Source organism: Tuber melanosporum (genome assembly GCF_000151645.1).
Source record: "Tuber melanosporum whole genome shotgun sequence assembly, scaffold_72, strain Mel28".
In the NCBI taxonomy this organism is placed as follows: domain Eukaryota; kingdom Fungi; phylum Ascomycota; class Pezizomycetes; order Pezizales; family Tuberaceae; genus Tuber; species Tuber melanosporum.
In genome coordinates, this window is record NW_003299120.1 from 40,919 (window position 1) to 61,297 (window position 20,379).

Below are 20,379 nucleotides of genomic sequence, written 5' to 3' on the forward strand. Positions count from 1 at the left end.
TAAACTCTCAGCCCATTGGAAAAACCATTGCTACATCGAAATCTGCAACTTATATTAGGGCTCGATTTGCAGTGTGTGAGAAGATTGATAATTAACCTTGTCTCAACCCCTTCCAAAATCCTATGCAATGTTTCCTTATGAGTACTCATACCGGATTCCCAGTACCCAGAGGAGCAACAATAACTCTCTGTACAGGGTACAGATACCTGGCCCCAGTATACATCCCCGCAATATTTTAGCCATTCTCCAATATTTGCTAAATGTAAATACAGCGGACCTGCCTTGATTACCTTGTAGCCCAGACGGCTAATCATAAGGTCGAGTATTTTGAATTCTTTCATGCCAAGTGTTCGCAAGGCTCTTTTCCCCTCTCAAATCAAGACAAAGATTACAGTACCCTAGGGGATAGCACCTCCGTAGCTGTCCTTATGGTCATGCACACCTACTCTTTACCTGGTTGAAACAAATTTCACTGTACTTGGTACCAGGGTTGGTCTGTGGACAGGATTCTGGAGGGGAGCGAATGAAGTTTATAGGCCATGTGCGCATGTAAGGTTATATGTTCAGAGAACAGAAATTCAGCAAACGTTTTAAAGATAATAACTGGTAGGTTTTGATTTTCTCAAGTGCTAACTGGCGGGCACGAATATCTGGCTGTCAAGTTTGTTGTCAATCACTACCCCACTATTCATGGATTTTACCCCAGCCCAGAGTACGTTTACTCACCACCCCATTTCAAGTATGGTATGTACTCGTACCATACAAGGCTCAGGGATAAAGTAGTGTGTGCAAAGACTTGACCCACAATCCTTGTATTGTGCCATCCACGAGACACCTAGCGACTGCAGCCTATTTGTCCTACTTGTAGTAGGTACAAGTAAATATTAACCTCCAGGTTCTGATCCAGCAGCAGATCTTCGGTTTTCTTAGAGGTTATTAACATTCGTCACAACCATACCCGACTTCTACAGACTTATGTGCACATCCTAAGTACTTGTATGGTGAGGAACCCTTAGACCACCTCAACAAGAATGGCATCAAGTCTAGAGAGCAAGATCAAAAAGTTGCACTATCAAACAGAGCAGTCCAATTGCTGGAGTAAAATGAATAAATCAGAATAGTCTGTACAGAAATACTCAATTTGATAATATGGTACGAGTATGGTATTGTAATTAAGAAATAGTCTACAGAGTTCTTTTTTTGTGAGATAAACAAATGGATCTAGTAATCGCCCAGGTGGCAAATCTGTGGAATCTGGGTGACAGCGATGCGCCAGGTCATGGTGCGCAACCCCTGGAGGGCCTTGTTATTTGCTCAGGAGGAACAAAAAAAGGATCCTAATGCACCCCAAAGAGGCATCCGGGGCACCGCTTTCGGACCCTCATCGTAAAAGATCACTTTGTGTACCATACTGTACTTCACCGACCATGTATCGATATGTAGAGATCGGGGGGGGGCACGGTACAAATACACAAGCACACTAACTTACAGTGCAAGTATCCGGTAGGGAAGTTACTGTGCCCGAACTTGGGGAACAAAATTATCTGTGTGCATATATCTGAGTGCCTATACTAAATCCGGACTCATGCTGGATACTTTATGTGTTTCTCTAGGTTGGTTGGTTTGAGAGAGTGAAGTTGAGGTCACAGAATAGCACTCGGAAACCCGCCAAGAGCTTTCTAGGTATGATACTGTACTGATAGTACGAGTACAGTTGAAGTGTTTCTTGGCGGGATATTGAATGCTGGTGCTTGGCAACGAATTTCGGAAGTGCAGAGAGAGAGGAAAAAAAAAATTTAGTTCATAACCTTTTTCCATTCACCGTCATCAACCAACCATCGCGACCATCGAAAAAAAAAACGAATACATCATGGGTAATTTCAAGAAAGAAGCCAGTCGGCGGTACGTCTACCCCCCTTCCCTATCAAATAATTCAATTGAATATTGACCCAACCCCACCACAGAAAGCGGGAGAAGCCCATCGGAGACGGCATGTCCAATGTCAAACTCAAAGGCGAGAATTTCTATCGCGACACAAAGAAGGTGACGCGCCTGAACACTCTAAAGGAAGGCAAACCGATCCGGAACCGCAACGGCGACATAATCAAGGCGGCTTCATTCCAATCGCGCGAGGTCCCGTCCGCGCGGGTCGAGCCGAACCGGAAATGGTTCGGCAATACTAGGGTGATTTCGCAGTCGGCGTTGACCAGCTTCCGGGAGGCGATGGCGGCGAAGGCGGCGGATCCGTATCAGGTGTTGCTCAAGAGCAACAAGTTGCCCATGTCTTTGTTGAAGGATGTCGGGAAGAAGGTGCATAGCGCCAAAGTGCATGTCGAGACCCAGCCGTTCGCTGAGACTTTCGGGCCTAAGGCTCAGAGGAAGAGGGTTAAGTTGCAGGTTGCCGGGTTGGAAGAATTGGTTGGGGAGAGTGAATTGTTGGAGGTCAAGTACAAGGAGAAATTAGAGACGGAGCTGTTGCTTTCTGGGAAGAGTGCCGAGGAGAAGGAGGAGGAGGGATGGATTCAGGAGGCGAGGGAGCCGATTTTCTCGAAGGGGCAGAGTAAGAGGATTTGGAATGAGTTGTATAAAGCATGATTTCTCTCTCCTCTTCTACGAGTTTGACAGAATGGGTTGCTAACTATGGATAGGTCATTGATTCTTCTGATGTCGTGATACATGTCCTTGACGCTAGGGATCCCTTGGGAACCCGCTGTCGCAGCGTGGAAAAGTACATCAAAGAAGAGGCCCCCCACAAACATTTAATATTCGTCTTGAATAAATGCGATCTAGTTCCCACTAGTGTTGCGGTATGCTTCCCCCCTTTTTTCTTCATATTTATCGCCTATCCCGCTTTCATCCCTACCCCTCTCTTTTCTCTTATCTTCCCTACTAGCGGCCTCCACCGCCCCATCGTTCAAGTCAGGGCGCCTTTATGTCGATCCCCCATTGTGGAGATTGGCTTTCCTCGATTAAAGGTGCGCGTTACAACCTTGGGAGATCAAGCCCTTTCCCGTCCTCATCCTGCCAACGTTTTGTTGGCGGGTTGTTTCGGTTTCTCCCGTTTTGGGTAGTCACTTGGGATCGGTGTAGGTTTCGTATTGAGTTGAGAATCAAATTTCTCTTATGGAGAAAGTTTCGTTTTGATTCTCTTAGTTATGATTCACACATTTGCTCGTCCTTTTATTTCTTGTTGTATGTTTCTGGATCGCGATTCTCGCGAGTATGGCGGGTGAAACCAAAGACTAATTTAGGCGATGTGCAGGCTTCATGGGTTCGCCGGTTGTCAAAAGACTATCCGACTCTTGCCTTCCATGCGTCTATCAATAACTCGTTTGGGAAAGGTTCTTTAATTCAGCTTCTTCGCCAGTTTTCTGCTCTACATTCGGATAGGAAGCAAATTTCTGTTGGCCTCATTGGATATCCTAATACTGGGAAATCCTCTGTCATAAACACATTGCGCAAGAAGAAAGTCTGTACAGTGGCACCTATTCCCGGGGAGACAAAAGTCTGGCAGTACATTACTCTTATGCGCCGTATCTTCCTGATCGATTGTCCTGGTATCGTCCCTCCTTCAGCCACAGACTCTGAGACGGATATTCTTCTCAGAGGGGTAGTAAGAGTAGAGAACGTATCAAATCCGGAACAATACATCCCTGCCGTCTTGGAAAAGTGCAAGCGACAGCACGTCGAGAGGACTTATGAAATTAAGGGTTGGACCAGTTCTCACTCGTTCTTGGAATTGCTTGCCCGTAAGGGTGGAAGACTCCTTAAAGGTGGTGAGGCGGATATGGATGGTGTTGCAAAGATGGTCTTGAACGACTTTATGAGAGGGAAATTACCTTGGTTCACTGCCCCGCCTAAGGACGGGGAGGGCGAGAATAACAATGTTGGTATTGATCTTGCTGGTAGAGAGGGCAGACTTGGTGAAATGAGGAGGAAACGTACTGCCTCGGACATGGAGAACACCGCGGGTGGAGATGAGGATCAGGAGGATGGCGAGGAGGAAGAAGAATGGGGCGGGATTCAAGATCCTGAAGACGAAGATGGTGAGGGTAAAGAAAGTGAAGAAAGTGAAGATGATGGTGATTATGAGGCAGGCTCTGATGGTGGTGCTACTCTGGTTGCTGAGCAAGATACCGAAGACGAGAGCGAGCCGGGGGAAGAGGTAGAGGAGCTAAAACCGGATATTAAGCTTTAAACAAGTTTATAGAAGCGCAGAACGCGAGGGTAATTATGGGCAAAGGCGTACTGTTTGGGTATAGTTTTTGTGCTGCACTGTACGGTACTTGAGTAATATAGGTTGCTGGTCGTACAAATATAAAATAGTAATGTCCATCGCGTCGCTTGCGCAATGTCACGATTCTGATTCTGAGTGCTTTTAGCATTTGAATTCTACTTGGGCCACTCCTAAGGCGGCCGTTGCAATAAGCCACACTGTAAATTTACGGCAAACCCCCTGGTTTCCGAGCCGTGATCCAAGATCGCCAAGACGTGACTGAGCCTCGAAGGCCCCGCGTCACGTCATGCGCGTCCCACCTTGAAAGTGTACTTCCTCGACCAGTTGCGATCTCTCACTTTCTGCTCCTATTGCTCTCGAACAACCATGTCACGATACCTCAGTAAGTCACCCACCTTCCAGCCTTCCCCAATAACAGTCGGAGATACTAATTACCACCCCCATCCAACCAGCTTCTGGCAAGATAGCCCTCCTTGCCCTCGTAGAACTCTACGCAGAGTCGCGCTTCCCCAACCAATCCGTGGTCCCGGTCCTCTCTTTCGTGATCCGGCACCTGGTGAGCTCGAAAGAAAACACCGCCTTCATCCTGACCCTCGAGAACATAAAGTCCGCAACACTGCACCAGCCCAGCGCAGTCGTAGGTCGCACGATCTTCGACTTGCTGCTGAAGAAACTGTGGGAAATCAACTCCTTCGATGCCCTTCACACGTTCTTTGCGAACATACAGACTTACCTGATTGAGCCCGAGCGCGCGGATAAGTCCCCAGTGAGGGTGCATGGGGAGAAGTCCATGTTGAGTAGGACTTCTGTCCTGGGGTGTTTTGTCAGGAGGGCGGCGCTGGAGTATGTCCGGTTGCAGTTTCATGACGCCGTGTCTCTGTGGAGGAGCTTTATTGCTTATCGTGAGCCGACGTTGGCGATGTGGAAGAAGAGGAATTTGGGCGCTGGGCCGATGAGCTTTGATGCTAATTTGAAGGGGTTGGGGTTTGGTGATGGGATGGTTGGGGTGGTTTATGGGAAGGGGAAGGAGAGCCGGGATTGTGCGTTTTTCCTCTCTATCAGTTCCTTTGGGGGAGGGGGGTGCTGATAGGGGTTGTTATAGGCACTGTTTCCACAGACGATGTGGAAAGACTATTGGAATTCCAGGTGGACTCTATGCAGAGAATGGGCACGAGGATACCGGATGACATGCAGGTCCAATTGAGGCAGATGCTTAGTACTAATGTTACTATTCCTGCGTTGACGCATTATGTTGAGTGAGCAGTATGCCTATTTTGAGATTTGCCATTGTTGGAATGGTTGGTTGATTGGTTCGTTTGGGTAGGTTTCTGAATTCCTGGCGGTCGGGGGATTATCCGGGGTCATTTGATAATTTGCACCGGTACTTTGACTATACGATGCATAATCGAGATCGGTGGGTTTCTGTCTCATTAGTTGGTGTATGTGCCCTTGTGAATTATGGCTGATTTTTGTCTTGTTTGCAGAACCTTCTACCAGTATGCTTTGCTGAATCTTGCGATTTTGCAGGCGGATTTCGGGTGTTATCGGGAGTCTATACTGGTTTGTTTTCCCCGCTATCTGTGTGGTGGGTGGAAGGTGAATTAATATGTTGCAGGCTATGCAAGAAACTATAAATACAGCCCGGGAAAACAAAGATATGGCTTGCTTGAATTTCTCGCTATCGTGGTTATATCATTTTCACAAGGCCCACCCACAAGACTGTCCAGATGTCATATCTTCAAGGATGGAACGTGAATCGCTGCAGTTCCTTAAAGCAAAGGCCAAGGAGGGTGGAATGCACCATTTACAGTCTATGGCGCATCTCTCCGAAGCTAAGCAAATACTCGTTGGGGTCTGACCGTTTCCCCTGGTTATCGAAATTTAACTCACTTCTGATATTTTTTCTAGGGTGAATCAATACCGGCTGCCTTTGAGAGTATACTGCGCAGTTCTCATTTAAATGTGACTAAGAATATACATAACGCGATGGGTTCACAGATTTTGTTACAGTCTTCGTTGTGGAGTCGCATGGGTATGAGGGTTCTGATATTTCTAGTTGTTGGGTCTTGCTGATAAGTTAGGTATTTCGTATCTGTCCTGGATGAACTGCGAGCTATTTCTTTCGAAGTATAGGGTTAATTCTCCTATAGAGGATGTTGTTAAGGCGCTTTGTCGGAGTGCTTATATTGTAAGAGTCCACTATTGTTCCCGGTGCCTAAGGGCTAATAGTTTGTGAAAGATGTCTCTGCGGGGGAAGACAGACGAAGCATTGGAAAGGCTGGATCAGGTAGACCAGGAGTGCCTGCGCACACTCAAGGTATATCAGTATTGGGCAACATATGTTGGCCTTTTGAAGCTTAGGCAAGCTATGTACAGGTACGGTCCCTCCTGCCGCACAATGTTTCTAATATATACTTACATTATACGGTTCTAGGGGCGATGCAGCAGCGGCGGAGCTACTACTTCAACAACTTTCAGCTTCGCCTTACGTGGAGCCTGACTGTGCATTGGAAATTTCGGTTTGTAGGCTTGACCTCCTTGCTCGTCGGGGGAATTATTCGGCTGTAGGTTTTGTTACGTGGTGGGTAGATGCGCGCATCCACTAAAGAGCCCCAGGCATTAACCGCCATAACCCAACTCTCAGAAGAGCTGGTACGGGACCGAGCAGACACTTACCACCGCATACGAGTGATGACTATTAAGGCTGATCTTCTCTCTGTATACCCCCTTCAGCTCCTCCCACACTAAACTACATTAACACATCCCAGAAATGTGGCCGCACAGTAAAAGGCCTCTCCGTAGCCATCAGCGCTGCAACGATTGCCTGGCGCTCCCGCCTGCTGCCAGCCCTCTTCCAAGCCTTCCGCACAATCGCCAACATCCTAATCCACATGGGCGAGTTTTCAGCGGCGTACTCAATGATGGACAACATCATGCCCCAAGTCCTCGAGTGCGAGGACGCGTACCTCAACGCTCAATGCTTTTCATGCCTGGCGGATGCACAGATGGGACTTGCGGGGACTAAGAAGGGGGCAGGAAGGAATGAATGCTTACATCGCGCGTTGGAGTTTATTGATAGGGGCTTTTCTGGTTCGTTTATTGGAACTCCCTAAGTTTATTGATTTGGGGTTTTCACTGACGAGTGGATGAGCAGAATACTCCCGCATTAGAGATACAAAGTCGCAAATGACGCTTATGAGCCAGAAGGCTAGGATCCAGGACTTTACTGGGGAGAAGTCGTTAAGGGATGACGCGGTTAAGTGGTATAAACAGTTGAAAAAGGGTGGTTAGAGAGAGAACCCCCCCCTCCCTTTTTTTTTTAAAAAAAAAGTAGCTTTATATTACGAGCGAAATTATGATAATATCGTACAGTAGTAAATTCGATCTGCCCCCTCCTTCCCTTGGTTCTACCTTTTTTTTTTTGGGCTTTAACACAAGTCGCCGGATTGAGCTTTACCACCAAGGCAAGAGCAACTCCAGTCTAATCCGGCTACTTGAGTATCATACACTTTATACATGACTAGAAAAAGTAGAGTGATTTATTTGTCCTGAACCGCGGCCTTTTTCTGTTTTCCCGAAAGAAAAACATGATGGTGACGATGATGGTGCTAGAACTCCTATGTACCGTAGAAAAAAGTATACCACAGCTAGGTTTTATATACAGATTGGTGTCTCCTCTCCTTTTTGAGAGGGAGAGTTTTTGTTTATTTATAAGGAATTCCCCCGCTCCCGGTTTCGTGTTTTTGGCATATCACCCAGGGTTGGGCGCCTGGCGCCAATTGGTGCGTTTCGGTTGGTTGCGGTCATTGACAAGGGAAAAACGAGCCTAAGTAGCAGCAGGTGGTGATGATGGCGACAATAAGAATGATGATGACGGTGAGGTGGTGGTCTAAATAGAGGCTCGGGGGAGTAGTAGTAGTATTAGTAGCGGCAAGCAATAAGTGATTGGTTGGTAGATTGTTGGGTGAGGTTGAGATGAGTCGAGTATAGTGAAGTTTAAGCAGATTCGCCGAATAATCTAAGTATCGTTTCGTAAATTCCGAACATGATGGCAGCGGAGGGTACAACTCGGAGCTATATATTCACCACCAGTCAGTAAAAAGTGTGGCAATCAGAGGAGCCAGTCGAACAAGGAGGACCCCACCAGGTGCGGACTCAACCCCCCATACATTGAGATAAGTCCCTCCTCCTTCCAGATAAGCCTGAAACATTGCACAAGTCCCGTATACTTTAGTTTCCCCCCGCCAACAGGCCTCTGCCTCAACCTGGTCCTCACAACCTCATGCGGATACGTTAAAACCGCCGCTAGCAACTTCGCCGATCCAGCAGCCCCCAGCTTCCCGCCCCAGTCCACAAGGTTATCCCAAGCCGTTTCCGGCCGCCCGCTGACCAAAACCCTCTCCTTCCTAGCGGCAAGGTAGGTCTTCATCTTCTCGTACAGCACCCACTGCAGCGTGCTCTCCGTCACGCCGAGGTAACTCGCCGATAATCCCCTGTATAAGCCGCGGAAGCCTTCCTCGCGGAGAACTTGTCGGACGCAATCGAGGGAGTTTTTGTATTGCCTTGTGCGGCCGCCCGCGCCGGCGCTTTCTCTGTCGAGTTGGAGTCGAGTCTTAACAAGCCAGATGGGGTTTGTTGCAGTACCTGTTACGACGCCGGCGCAGGCTGCTGCACAGAGGTGGACCCAGGTGGATTCCTGGCCATGGTTAAAGTTGTTTGCTATTACGCGTTTGCCATTGCCGTAGGTTGCAAAATTTATCGCCCTAGAGGTGAATATTGTTAGCTTGGAGGTCGGTTTGTACGGAGGAGGTAGGGCACCTCGCGGGGACAACGCCGCTCAGGTTTGGCCCCAATCCTTTAAACAGTGCGCGCCACCCTTCGACTTTATGTACGTCGCTATTGAACAAGTAGGTGTATCAGCAATTGGGTCAAACTGAGTACTTATGGAGGAGGAGTATGATTTACAAGAGTATCTGGAAGGTTTCTTGAATATGCCTAGTACCCTGCCTGAGTATTCCCCCCCGGTGTATGTCGACTCCCGCAGTCGCTCTAGCGCTCGCTAAATGCTGCTTGTAAAAGTCACTCTGGAGTCTCGTCTTGACTACATCTAACGGTGATGTCAAAAACGTGGACGTCATTCCTCCTGCCCTATCTCCGAAAAAAATGCCAAATATTAGCCATCCTTCTTTTTTGGGGGATACTGCATGGCGGGGTCGTAGTGGGGCAAAAGGAAAAGAAGACGGTGAAAAAGAAAAGGGAAAAACTTACGCCCCGGCAACAAAATGCGCCCATGGTTTCCACTCAACTTTTTGAATTGCTTCTCTGGATCCCGGTTCTGGTACTACTACTCCAAGTTCTCGACTTGTGGGAAGCCTATCCGCCGCTGTAGTCTTCAATTCTGCGTGCAATTGGGTGTCCGGAGGAGTCGGCCGTAGGATACTCATGTTTGCTTTTTTCCTTTGTTTGCTGTGTATACCTTCAGCTGGTTTGTGGATGGGAATCAGCAGATCATATAAGGAAAAAGAGAGGGGGAAGGAGGGAAGGGAGAAAGGATTCGTTATGATTTATTTGCAAGTGGGCGAAGGGGAGATTTTTAATTGATTTGAAGGGCTTTCTTCGTTTTATGGCATAGGGTAGTGGTAGGTGGAATGGTTAAGATTTTTTTCTTCTGCGGCTCTGAGGAATTTGGGGTTAGCATTGCAGGCAGGGCTCGCTCGGTGTGGGGAAACGAGCCTTCGTTCGTTTGCGCTACAGTTGATTTAGAACATGATACTGTATGATGCCCGCAAAGTACAGTACTGCTAATGGTTATGGCTCAGGACTCTGCGTATCCAGTGCAGGTGCGAGCCTACAATACAGTGATTACGAAGTAGAATTATTTATTTATCTCTGTATTTCTACAGCCGCTTCTTTTGGTAATTCTGCTCGGCGAGTTGAGCGACCGTTGAACGGGGATGGCTCGGATGGAGTTGAAATGCCCATGGATGGTCAATTGGCTTTGGTCCAATGGTAGATAGCGAAGCCACATTTTTATTCAAGCATTTGAGCTTGTTCCATTAACTAAACATCCGGGAACTATTGCTTAAACTTGTATCGTCATCGTCATACAAGTGTTTCTCAAAAAGATGTCATCGCGAGAACGAATGGAGGATCGTAACTATGAAACCCCACTCACTATCAAGGCTGGTGCTACCCCGGTTGTGCGCGATACGGATACGGAATATGCCTTTGAGCGCTAGTGAAGAGTAAAGCCAAAATTTCTTATCCGTTAGGTCATGCGGTGCGATATGGTTTGCATTATCCCACTGTCGCTGCTTCAATTTAGTAAAAGTGGGGGTGCAATCATTGATAGATTGTGCCCCCCATGACTGAGCTACTCATAAAAAGAAAACCCCCATCGAAGTATTGGACAAGCGAAACTGCCAGGAACTATTGCTCATCAACTTTTTATTTTATTTTAACACCCAAAGAAAAACCAAGAAAAGAAGCCCTAAACAATCCAACTAAAGTTTCCATTTAAATGGTTGTCTCGTAAGGGATCGGAGTAACAGTTTCTGGGAGATTGTCCTGGGTGGAGACGGTACGAGACTCGCGGGGCTGGACTGGCTGTCTCTTGAGATGAACGTGGGTTCCGTCTTCCTTAGCTTGCTTCTGCTTCGCAGCGTTTCCCTTGACACGGTTCAGGAACTCTTGTCGGCATTTCGAGTGGTTGACGTGCTCGATGCGGACGTTTACGCGCTTCTCTAGGTAACGGTTTCCGACTTTCTTATAGATAATAACGCCCAGGGCTGACTTGGTTACATTATAGACGACACCGGTCTTTCCGTGGTAGACCTTGTGAGGCATACTATATTGCAGGTCAGCATAGCCGTTCAAACCGCACCGGCCTCGGATAGAAATAGATTCGCATCGTAGCTCCTCGCATCCGTAGATTTCTGGCTTAACTAGGGTAATGAGCTTACCCCTTCTGAACGGCCCCGTTGGCTTTGATGTCAACAATATCTCCAACCCTATTTTAAAGATTATAAGTTGCTACTCCCTCGAGAGTTCAAATAGGCGGGAATAATGTACTTGTATTGCTTAAGGTATGTGGAAAGGCGAATCATGCCCTTCTCACGGAACCTCCGTGAGAACGCATATCTAGTACCGGAACGAATACCGCCAGAGTGACCCCTAGAATAACCATTAGATTTTGCTGATTTCGACTAGGGGAAGGACTGATGCCACTCACATTGAATCGGAGTGTCAGAATTGTCAAAGGTTGTTGCTGAAGAATTTTCGGGTGCCGGCGGATGCGTTTGTAATTGTCGACAGGAAAGTAGTGATGTGGGGAGAGAGGCTTGTGTGTGCGAAAATTGAGGGTTTACCCTTAATTCTTGCACGTACGACTGCTAAAGGGAACTCTTGGCACACAACAGGTACGGGGACTTTCTCAAGCTTCGGGCATCCGACAAACAACAATAACAACCAACGCCTCAACCGGACGATACTAACCTTCTCTCCGCCATCAGAGCCATAAACACGCCATGGCCCCTCGCAGTTATTCTAAGACCTACAATAAGTCCCCTTGTGTTAATTGTTTCATGTCCAATGTTCTGCTAACCTTAATTTTACAGGTCCCTCGTCGTCCATTTGAGTCGGCCCGTCTGTGAGTACCAATGGGTTTGAGCGTGCTCATTCTTATGTCTCCGCATTAAACATGACCCAAACTATGGGGATACTGATGTGTTGGTTTTGCGGGATTGTAGCGATTCTGAATTGAAGATTGTTGGTGAATATGGTCTTCGCAACAAGAGAGAAGTTTGGAGAGTTCAGTTGACACTCTCCAAAATCCGGTATATATGCCCGTCCTTTAATGGGTGAGGGCTATGCTAATTGGATGTAGTCGTGCTGCCCGTCAACTTTTGACTTTGGATGAGAAGGACCCTAAGCGTCTCTTCGAGGGTAATGCTCTTATTCGCCGTCTAGTCCGTGTTGGTGTCCTGGATGATTCCCGCATGAAATTGGATTACGTGTTGGCTCTTCGCACTGAGGATTTCTTGGAGCGCCGTCTTCAGGTATTGTATTCGCTTTCCTATGTTTTGGATATCGTGGTTAAGAATTTTATCTATAGACCCAAGTTTACAAGCTCGGCCTCGCCAAGTCTATCCACCACGCCCGTGTCCTTATCCGCCAGCGCCACATCCGTGTCGGGAAGCAGATTGTGAACGTCCCTTCTTTCATTGTTCGTCTTGACTCTCAGAAGCATATCGACTTTGCCTTGAGCTCGCCATTCGGTGGTGGGCGTCCTGGACGTAACAGAAGAAAGAAGGCCAAGGCTGCTGAGTCTAAGGGTGATGGTGAGGAAGAAGAGGAGGAGGAATAGATTCCTAATTCCTTACTCACAAAAAATAATAAATGGAGCGTGGGCTATGATTCATTTTCAACAAGGCAGTAATGAAATTTCTTTTGTCATGACTGGAGATTGTAAATTTGTGTTCGGGGTGACAACAATGAAGGTTTATGATACGGTATTTCTTGGGTAATCATATGTATTTGATTCCATTGTATGCACATAATTCGGTCTGGAGTGTGATATCGTTTTGCCTTCGCCAGTGATGCTGTATCTTTTCTCACCGCAATCACACAAATGTTGACGGTATACTGTAGATTTTTTGGGAACTAGTACCGCAACTTGGGCCACTGATACGTAATTCATGTTCTAGCGACTTTAAAAAGTGTCAAGTAGGCATATCTTCCTCTATAGTACCGGTGTTGATAATGCAGATTCTGTGTGAAACTGGCGGGCGGGTCATGCCAGGATTCTTCATGCACAAATAGGTATCGTATCGTCTCTGCCTGCGTATCGGGGTACAGTACAATATCAATGTATCATACCGTATTACCTGGTTTTTTTCGCCTGCCACTAATACTTTGAGATAAAGTGTGTCACAGTGAGACAAGTGCCAAGATTATCGCATGATCTAGATCAATAGCATGTCTTAGAAGAAGGTAATTATATTAAATTTTGTCTACAAGATCTGTAAATTATCGTCTTCTTCATCCAAATCAATCTCCAGTACCGTATCCTCTCCGCGAATTCGCTAGCGCCAAAATTGGTGGAACGGATAGGCGAGGTCTCATCATGCCATTTTGAGTAGTAATCAGCAATGACAAATTGGAACCTTGTTTCCTTTTTGACAGCAGGCCAACCTCAGGATATCTGGACCGGCGTTTCCCTGGAGTCTAGAAAGTCTGATATCGGGCTTTCAGATTCTTCTTGTGTATCGTTCAAGTTCATACCAGAGATGATAATTTCTGAATCAAAAGTGGTTATTCGGAATGAGTTAAGGTCATATTATCAATGATACCACAATATGCCAATGATTTACAATAATTTCTTTATCTGGTAAAAGCCCCAGACACTTTGCTATATAGTTCTTCTCCCAGTTCCTTGACCTTACTAAGAGAGAAAAGTCTAACGACATAGTACATGGTCCAATTATTTCCAGTTTTTACAGCATACTGTATTCGTGTGCTATAGTTCCATTTAGAGATAGAACTCTAGATTCGATCACCCATTGCTATGTACAAATTCTATAGCTTCATGGTCACCCACCTCAGGTATTCCAGACTCCTCACTCTCCTCAAGCACTGTATCATCTTTACTCCAATCACCCATGTCTAGCTTAGAAAAACCTTTAATATCTAACTCAAAGTTACAGGTACTATCAACCGGAAGAGAAAGTCCAACCTGGCGGAACACTCAGCGAATTATCTCACTCTTCTCAAGATGAAATTGGTAAAAAGAATCACCAACACAGGAGGTTGTCGGGATTCAGCAATAGCTAACAGTCCACTTATGGAAGGATTCTGCATTCTCGGCATCAAAAATTGCATCATCAGTAAGTTCTCGAATCATTTCTTTGAATACCTTATTGCTTGAGACATCGAGTGACTGAAGAAGTCCTATACGGCCTCCAGGAATAAGAGAGGGGATAATGTTATACGAATGTAACAGATCAAGAACTGCTGGTATTTTATGGAGTCCCATCAGGTCGATTGCAAAAAGCAAAGACTGGCTACCTAAGGCAGGTACAAGGTGTTCCTCAATATATTGGAGAAAAAGCCTATCATTCATGTAGGCTTTTTCATTAAATTCAACCTCCACCCCAGGATGGTATTGCTCTCTCTCCCTTCATAATCTCTCTTCTTTTCCTCGAAGTATAATCATCGGTGGAACTCTCGGTACGCTATCTGCAAAAACACAAAGTACTAAAGATGCTTGCCATTTATCCCCACCATTCTGGGATGATTTTGCCTAAATAGTTTTTACTCCAATTGAATTGTAAGTCTTTCCCTCCAGATACTCAAAAGGAATTGGAGTCTCATCAAGGTTGCAGATATTGGATTCTTGAAATCGATTGGTAGGGGTATTGAGAACCAATTTGAGGAATGGGAATAGGTAAGAAGGTTGTGAATTTCATCGGTTAAAGCTGAGCCAATTGCGTACCAATAACTGATATTCAGTAGGAATCTTTTGAGCTTTCTTGGTAATATACCGTAAACTAATTCGGTGCCTCCGAGAAATCGATAAAACCAGCCATCACTAAATCGAAATTCTGCTGGATCGAGATCCTAATATAATTCACGAAATTGAAAGCTAGCCTGAATATAGAACCATCCTCGTTGAATAACTCTCCCCTCCTCTCGACATTTTATAAAATTGCTATAAATTGCCTCTTCTAGTTCCAGCCACCTAGGTCGACACTCCCCCCCTAAGCTTTGCTCTACCCTTCTTGCCTGAGTATTGAATTCCTCCTCTTCCAATAAATGCTTTCTTTTAACTCATTCACTAATTGTTCATTGAGTAATCCTATAGCGATTACTGGCTTCCATCTGACTGGGCTTGCGGAATTGGCCTGGCTCTCAGAGTGGAATACGGTGATACTCCAGATAGGTGAGTACTCGTATCTTATCTCTCTGGCTATAACTACGCTCAGGTCTGACAATTGGTTTAAGATCTTTTGCTCTTAGACTTTGCTCGATTATCAATTTTGGTATGGGTCCGAAATACAGATTTGAACTTTGGTTTGGAGACATTGTAGATAAAGATAAAAAGGTAATAAAAATCACAGAATCATGAATGATCTGCCATAAAACTAACTTTGAAAATTCATAGTTTAAAATACTATTCATGGCTATACTACCTACATATTAAGTACAGGTATATATCTACTCTTTCTCTTTAAAAACAGTTCTTGTATTCTGATGACTCAAGATGCTTCTATAAAGACTCATTACTTGTGTCAAAAATACTCATACTCTAGGCTTTACCTTCTATTGGCTTGCAGTCATTACTTTATATCCCAAGAATCTGAAACCTAATTTCTGGATCATGTCCAGTTACTCGATCCTATTAGTTACACCTCGCTTAGTGTCTCCCTGATAGTACGATATCTTCTGGTACTAGTGAATTCACAGAGAGGATATGGTAGTATATTCATCTTATCAGTAGCCTTAGCCTCAAAATCCTCATACCCAGGGTCGCCCACACCTTACCAATTTTCTATTTCTGCTACTCGCATTCCCTCATCCCATCTCCAGTCACCTATCTTTAATAAGTGCTTATCAATACCCTGAATTGAAATTTCATCAGCGCAGGTGCCATTAATAGGTAGGGAGAGCCCAAGCTTCCAAAAGGCATCATCTTCTGTAGTGCAAAATTGCCCTCAGGTATCAGCCACATATTTCTAAATGAGTACATACCTGTCTTCTACAATACTGGCCTGTAAGTTTTCTTGAAGATCCTCCCCACTAGCTTCCTTATAATCATCCAGCATGTGCTCAATTAATTCTCTTAAAAGTTCTTTAACCGGCTTGTTCACAGCTATATTGAGTGGCTAGACTATGCTGGTACAGCCTGCTGGAACCATAGAGGGAAAAATGTTGTAAGAGGACAGTATATCAAATACAGAATCAGTTTCGTGAAACTTAGCAACGTCAAGGGCTAAGAGATGAGGCCCTGCAGGCAATATAGGTTCCAGCATATCATTAATACTGTCAACAAGTACTGATCTATTGGCATACATATTAGGGTTAAATTTGACCAGAATGTGGAGGTCATATTGCTCCATCTCTACTGCAGCACTTCGCATTCTATCACATTCCCAAGTAAGAACTTCCACTTCCTTATATAGAAGAAGAGATTTCACTTGCATAGCCCCAGTAGCAAAGATGCAGAAAATAATAGTTCCTTGTTATTTACTCCAGTCACTCACAGTTGACCTGATTTGGACTAAGCGGCTCCTGTTAGGTAAAAATGATCCATAGAGACTCAGAATTGTCTAGACCAATTGAGAATCATTTTGTTGATGGAGATTTATCTAGAAAGGCTCAAAAGATAACTTATTTCATTTATGACTACTAAGAGTAAGGTAGAATAGAATAGAATTGTAAAAACAATATTATATTGTTAAGGTCTCTTCTCCATTGCTTGATAATGTTTAAAAGCTTGAGAGACACTTCAATATTTATATTCTGTGTCTGAGTGTTTGCAGACTATATCTATTTCTCATACAAATCATGTACTTCTTTAACTATAATTTACAATGTTGGGTATTCTCCTGAAGTGCGAATACTAAGAGACCCTGAAAACTATCATATCTACTTCGGTAATTACTATTTTGCTAATTGAAAACAATACTATTTCTAATAGTAATTCTTCCATCTTCAGAATTATTGGACTTGTAGCCTAGTTCTCATGTTGAACTGTGTTGGCCCTAATTGTCTCCCCTAATTGATGAAATGATTAGTTTCATTTATAGATCATGTCTGTAAGAGTAGTCATAGATGCAACCTTCTTAGGTCACCAACTTTAAACCTCTATAACTTCTGATCTAACCAACAGATGTCCTCTGGATGACTTCCTACTAACTTACAGAAAGCTATTCTACTGGATTGGCAGATAATCCCATAGTCAGCAATCCTTGGTTGTTTTAGGTAACGGGGCTTTAGTTGCTGTTTAGTATTGGAAAAAGTTCCTGCAACCAGGGCCTATCACTAGACCTAGTTTTAACACTCCGCGAAGTCCATTGGCTTCTTCGGTAGTGTCCCTCAGGATTTTGGACTCTTCTAACTATTATAGAGTTGATGAGAGTGTGTTAGCTCTTTGTAGAGATCCTTTAATATTCATTATCATATCTTTGTGCGAATATGTCCCATTACCTACAGTCTACTTCAATGACATTTTATCTTTCAAGCCTAGTAACTTTCTGAGTAGCTGACTGATTTACTCTGTTCTACTTCTTAGACTTAGCTGAAGGTTCCCTCTCATATACCCTGTAAACAGAATCTAGTTGAATAGATGGTATCGCCATATATTGTAATATTCTGATACTTTCAATTCTGTGATATTATAGTTAATGGATGCAACTAAGATAGATATGTAAGATCACATGTGGGCCATATAAGGAGGCCAGAGGGTGATGTTGGAAACTAGAGATTCCGATTCTGAGTGGAGTTACCCTACTTAAGGTGGTTTCTATGTATTGGATCCTAGTACTCCTAACAGCTCTTCTTATCAGGATAGGTTTGAATATTAAGAAACTTGAATCAGAGTAGAGTTTAGTTGATGTTTCCTATTTGAGAGAGAAAGAAGTACCTAACCATTAGCAGCTCTTCACTTGATTATATTTGGGAATTTGATTCGATTAAAATGCATAAAGTCAAGGCATACTTGGAGGTAGTCAGAAGGTATTTTTTATGATTTATTTGTCAGCAGTGTTAAGCTAATATAATGGTGTGCAAGGAAGCCATAAAATTAGCCATTGGAGAAAGTAAAGTTGCTATACTCTCTTGACCTGCTGGGATAACACTTTTCATAGGCAGCATGAGCTACTCGTTTAAGCCATGGATGGCAAATAGCTTTAACAGTATCACATTATTGCCTTTACTTCTCATATACCATCTCCTCCATCTTTGGCTAGTAACATATTCTCACACCCTTCTGATTTCTCCTTCTACTTTTTATCCCATCAACTATTCTCTGTCAAACCTCTGGCTTTCTTTACTCTTTGATTGTTGACTCTGGTAACAGAAACCACTATACTACTTGCTTTTGGGTTATGAAAATGAGGTTTGTTGGTCCAGTGGTAATACTTGGAGTTAACCAGTATGAAAGGACCTCTAATTTAAACACATGTGTATAGGTTTGGCGGACTTGTTGCCGAGAGGAGACATGACAGTTACCTTTCGTCAGAGGGTTTATTGATAAATTGCCAGTGTGGTTTACCAAGATTTTATTGAAAGGCATTTTTGGAAAGCAGGCTTCTTCCTTTCTTCCTTTCTTTTTTCCTTTCTTTCTTTCTTCTCTCTTCCTCTTCATACTCCTTCTATAGTTGAGCTCTATTCTACTGACATTTTTCTAATACAGTATTCTTGAATCAGGGCAGCTTAAGTCTACATTCTGAGTTAGAGCCCGTATTTTTGAAATGGCTCAGAGTATTAAAGACATTTCATCCATACAGGAAATACACTAAGTCATTATTCCATTTCTCCTGCATTTTCAGTTGAAAGTCCACAGTCATGCCTCATTATTCAGGACAGTCAAAAACTACGGTATATATGTGGGACAGTGGATGATCTGGAACAATATGATATGTTTTGATATAAAGAAATATAGAATTCTGAAAGGTTCATTGAAGAGAAGAGTATCCTTACAGTGGTTATTGTGATCCAGGAAAGCAGAGTTGGCTATAGCTAGTGTTAAGTTTAATCACTAACTTTTGCATTTTCAATAATTACATATCTCTTTCCTTATTACTTACCAACATGGCTGAAACGTCTCATTAGAGTAGTATTTTAATTCAACCTTTTGGTGGAAGGCAAAAAAACGGGGTAATACAGTACAAGGGACAGACATATAGCAATCGAACATACCAAATACTATATGAGAATAAGCGAAAAATAATCAAATTTAGTGAATGATACCCAGTTACAAATACACCTTTTAGGATGCATACTAAGTAGAAAATCATTCTGATAATAATAAAAAAAATACCATAAATAAAAAAAGAAGAGAGATAAGAAAAACATTAAAAGTGAAAGAAGTTTCATGAAGGCATCATCAATTATAGCCTCAGTCCCATCTACCATCTATTGTTTACTAGGCCTACCAAACTTAAGTCTACCGGCTCTCTGATGCTAATATCTCATAGGACCTCTAGCCACGTCATGTACTTCTTGAACCCATGATGGCATTGATGTGGTTAAAGAGAGAATTCCTCAGCGGTAATAGCATCCCACTCTTCTTGAATCGCTTGCTGGAGAAGAATATTTACGGTAGGGCAGGATGAGTGGTGATGGATACAGTCCTTCATGAGTCACTCTACATGCTCGATTGGATTAAGATCTGGGGAACTGGGTAGCTATTTAAAGAAGTAGCCCATTATGCCCAACTCAGTCAACAGTCTAGTAGTAATTTTAGAGTTGTGTGTTGAGGCGCCACTCTGCTGAAGATAGACATTGTCAAGCCTTTCTGAGCGAAGCTGACACCAGAAAGGGTAAAGATGAGGGGTAATGATATGTTCTCAATTTTTAGCTCCAGTAACAGATTTACCCCATTGGTCATTATTTCCACTAACCATTAGTTCCTTAATCCTACCACAAATACTACCTCATATTATGATTATTTGAAGCTTGCAGAATGTTGGAAGAATGCAGTTCTCAAAATACTCTTCACTGGCAGTTCTTGTCACCCAGGTATTGCCAGAAAAACCTCCCAGATTAAAAGCATACTTATCAGTCCAGATGACCTTTGCCTAGTCACCTACTGCCCATTCATTATAGGTATCTGGAAATAGAAGATGTGCAATCTTCTGTTTTGAGGTAAGGTAGTACTTGACCTTTGCGACATAATGATGGTAACCTGAATCGGTAAAAATGTGACGTAGGGTTCGCTCATGAATATAGATGTCTAGTTCCTAGGTAATAGTATAAAGGGATTTGCGATGATTTTCTGTTGACATGGTAGCATGTACTAGGAGGAGATGTTTATTTTCTGGAGAGAAACTAGAAGGCCAAGTGGTCCAAATTTGGTGGGAAGTTCCTGACTGGGTACAGATAAAGAACACCATATCGTTTGGGGGAATATGTCGACGTGA

At 44.0% G+C, this 20,379-nt stretch overlaps 5 protein-coding genes; 3 read left to right on the forward strand and 2 right to left on the reverse strand.

Moving 5' to 3' along the window:
- The first annotated feature begins 1,832 nt into the window (after positions 1-1,832).
- Positions 1,833-4,338, forward strand: GSTUM_00010616001 (uncharacterized protein). XM_002841404.2 has 5 exons: positions 1,833-1,902; positions 1,965-2,582; positions 2,649-2,669; positions 2,720-2,807; positions 3,263-4,338. Exons 2-5 carry the CDS (start codon positions 1,993-1,995, stop codon positions 4,196-4,198), a joined length of 1,635 nt encoding a protein of 544 aa, XP_002841450.1. The 5' UTR covers positions 1,833-1,902; positions 1,965-1,992; the 3' UTR covers positions 4,199-4,338.
- A 265-nt stretch (positions 4,339-4,603) lies between these two features.
- On the forward strand, positions 4,604-7,784 carry GSTUM_00010617001 (uncharacterized protein; the record flags this gene model as incomplete). XM_002841405.2 has 13 exons in its annotated part: positions 4,604-4,619; positions 4,690-5,277; positions 5,340-5,493; positions 5,562-5,651; positions 5,722-5,797; positions 5,853-6,089; positions 6,146-6,269; positions 6,319-6,425; positions 6,477-6,613; positions 6,672-6,801; positions 6,854-6,955; positions 7,006-7,327; positions 7,392-7,784. 13 exons carry the CDS (start codon positions 4,604-4,606, stop codon positions 7,526-7,528), a joined length of 2,220 nt encoding a protein of 739 aa, XP_002841451.1. The 3' UTR covers positions 7,529-7,784.
- Positions 7,785-7,867: 83 nt separating this feature from the next.
- On the reverse strand, positions 7,868-9,794 carry GSTUM_00010618001 (uncharacterized protein). XM_002841406.2 has 5 exons: positions 9,506-9,794; positions 9,203-9,385; positions 9,056-9,133; positions 8,382-9,000; positions 7,868-8,311 (listed from the first exon to the last, which is right to left on the reverse strand). Exons 1-5 carry the CDS (start codon positions 9,679-9,681, stop codon positions 8,234-8,236), a joined length of 1,134 nt encoding a protein of 377 aa, XP_002841452.1. The 5' UTR covers positions 9,682-9,794; the 3' UTR covers positions 7,868-8,233.
- Positions 9,795-10,398: 604 nt separating this feature from the next.
- On the reverse strand, positions 10,399-11,531 carry GSTUM_00010619001 (60S ribosomal protein L21). XM_002841407.2 has 4 exons: positions 11,469-11,531; positions 11,309-11,410; positions 11,200-11,247; positions 10,399-11,084 (listed from the first exon to the last, which is right to left on the reverse strand). Exons 2-4 carry the CDS (start codon positions 11,341-11,343, stop codon positions 10,754-10,756), a joined length of 414 nt encoding a protein of 137 aa, XP_002841453.1. The 5' UTR covers positions 11,344-11,410; positions 11,469-11,531; the 3' UTR covers positions 10,399-10,753.
- Positions 11,532-11,705: 174 nt separating this feature from the next.
- On the forward strand, positions 11,706-12,795 carry GSTUM_00010620001 (40S ribosomal protein S9). XM_002841408.2 has 5 exons: positions 11,706-11,808; positions 11,854-11,885; positions 11,986-12,072; positions 12,123-12,294; positions 12,351-12,795. Exons 1-5 carry the CDS (start codon positions 11,764-11,766, stop codon positions 12,600-12,602), a joined length of 588 nt encoding a protein of 195 aa, XP_002841454.1. The 5' UTR covers positions 11,706-11,763; the 3' UTR covers positions 12,603-12,795.
- Positions 12,796-20,379: the final 7,584 nt, after the last annotated feature.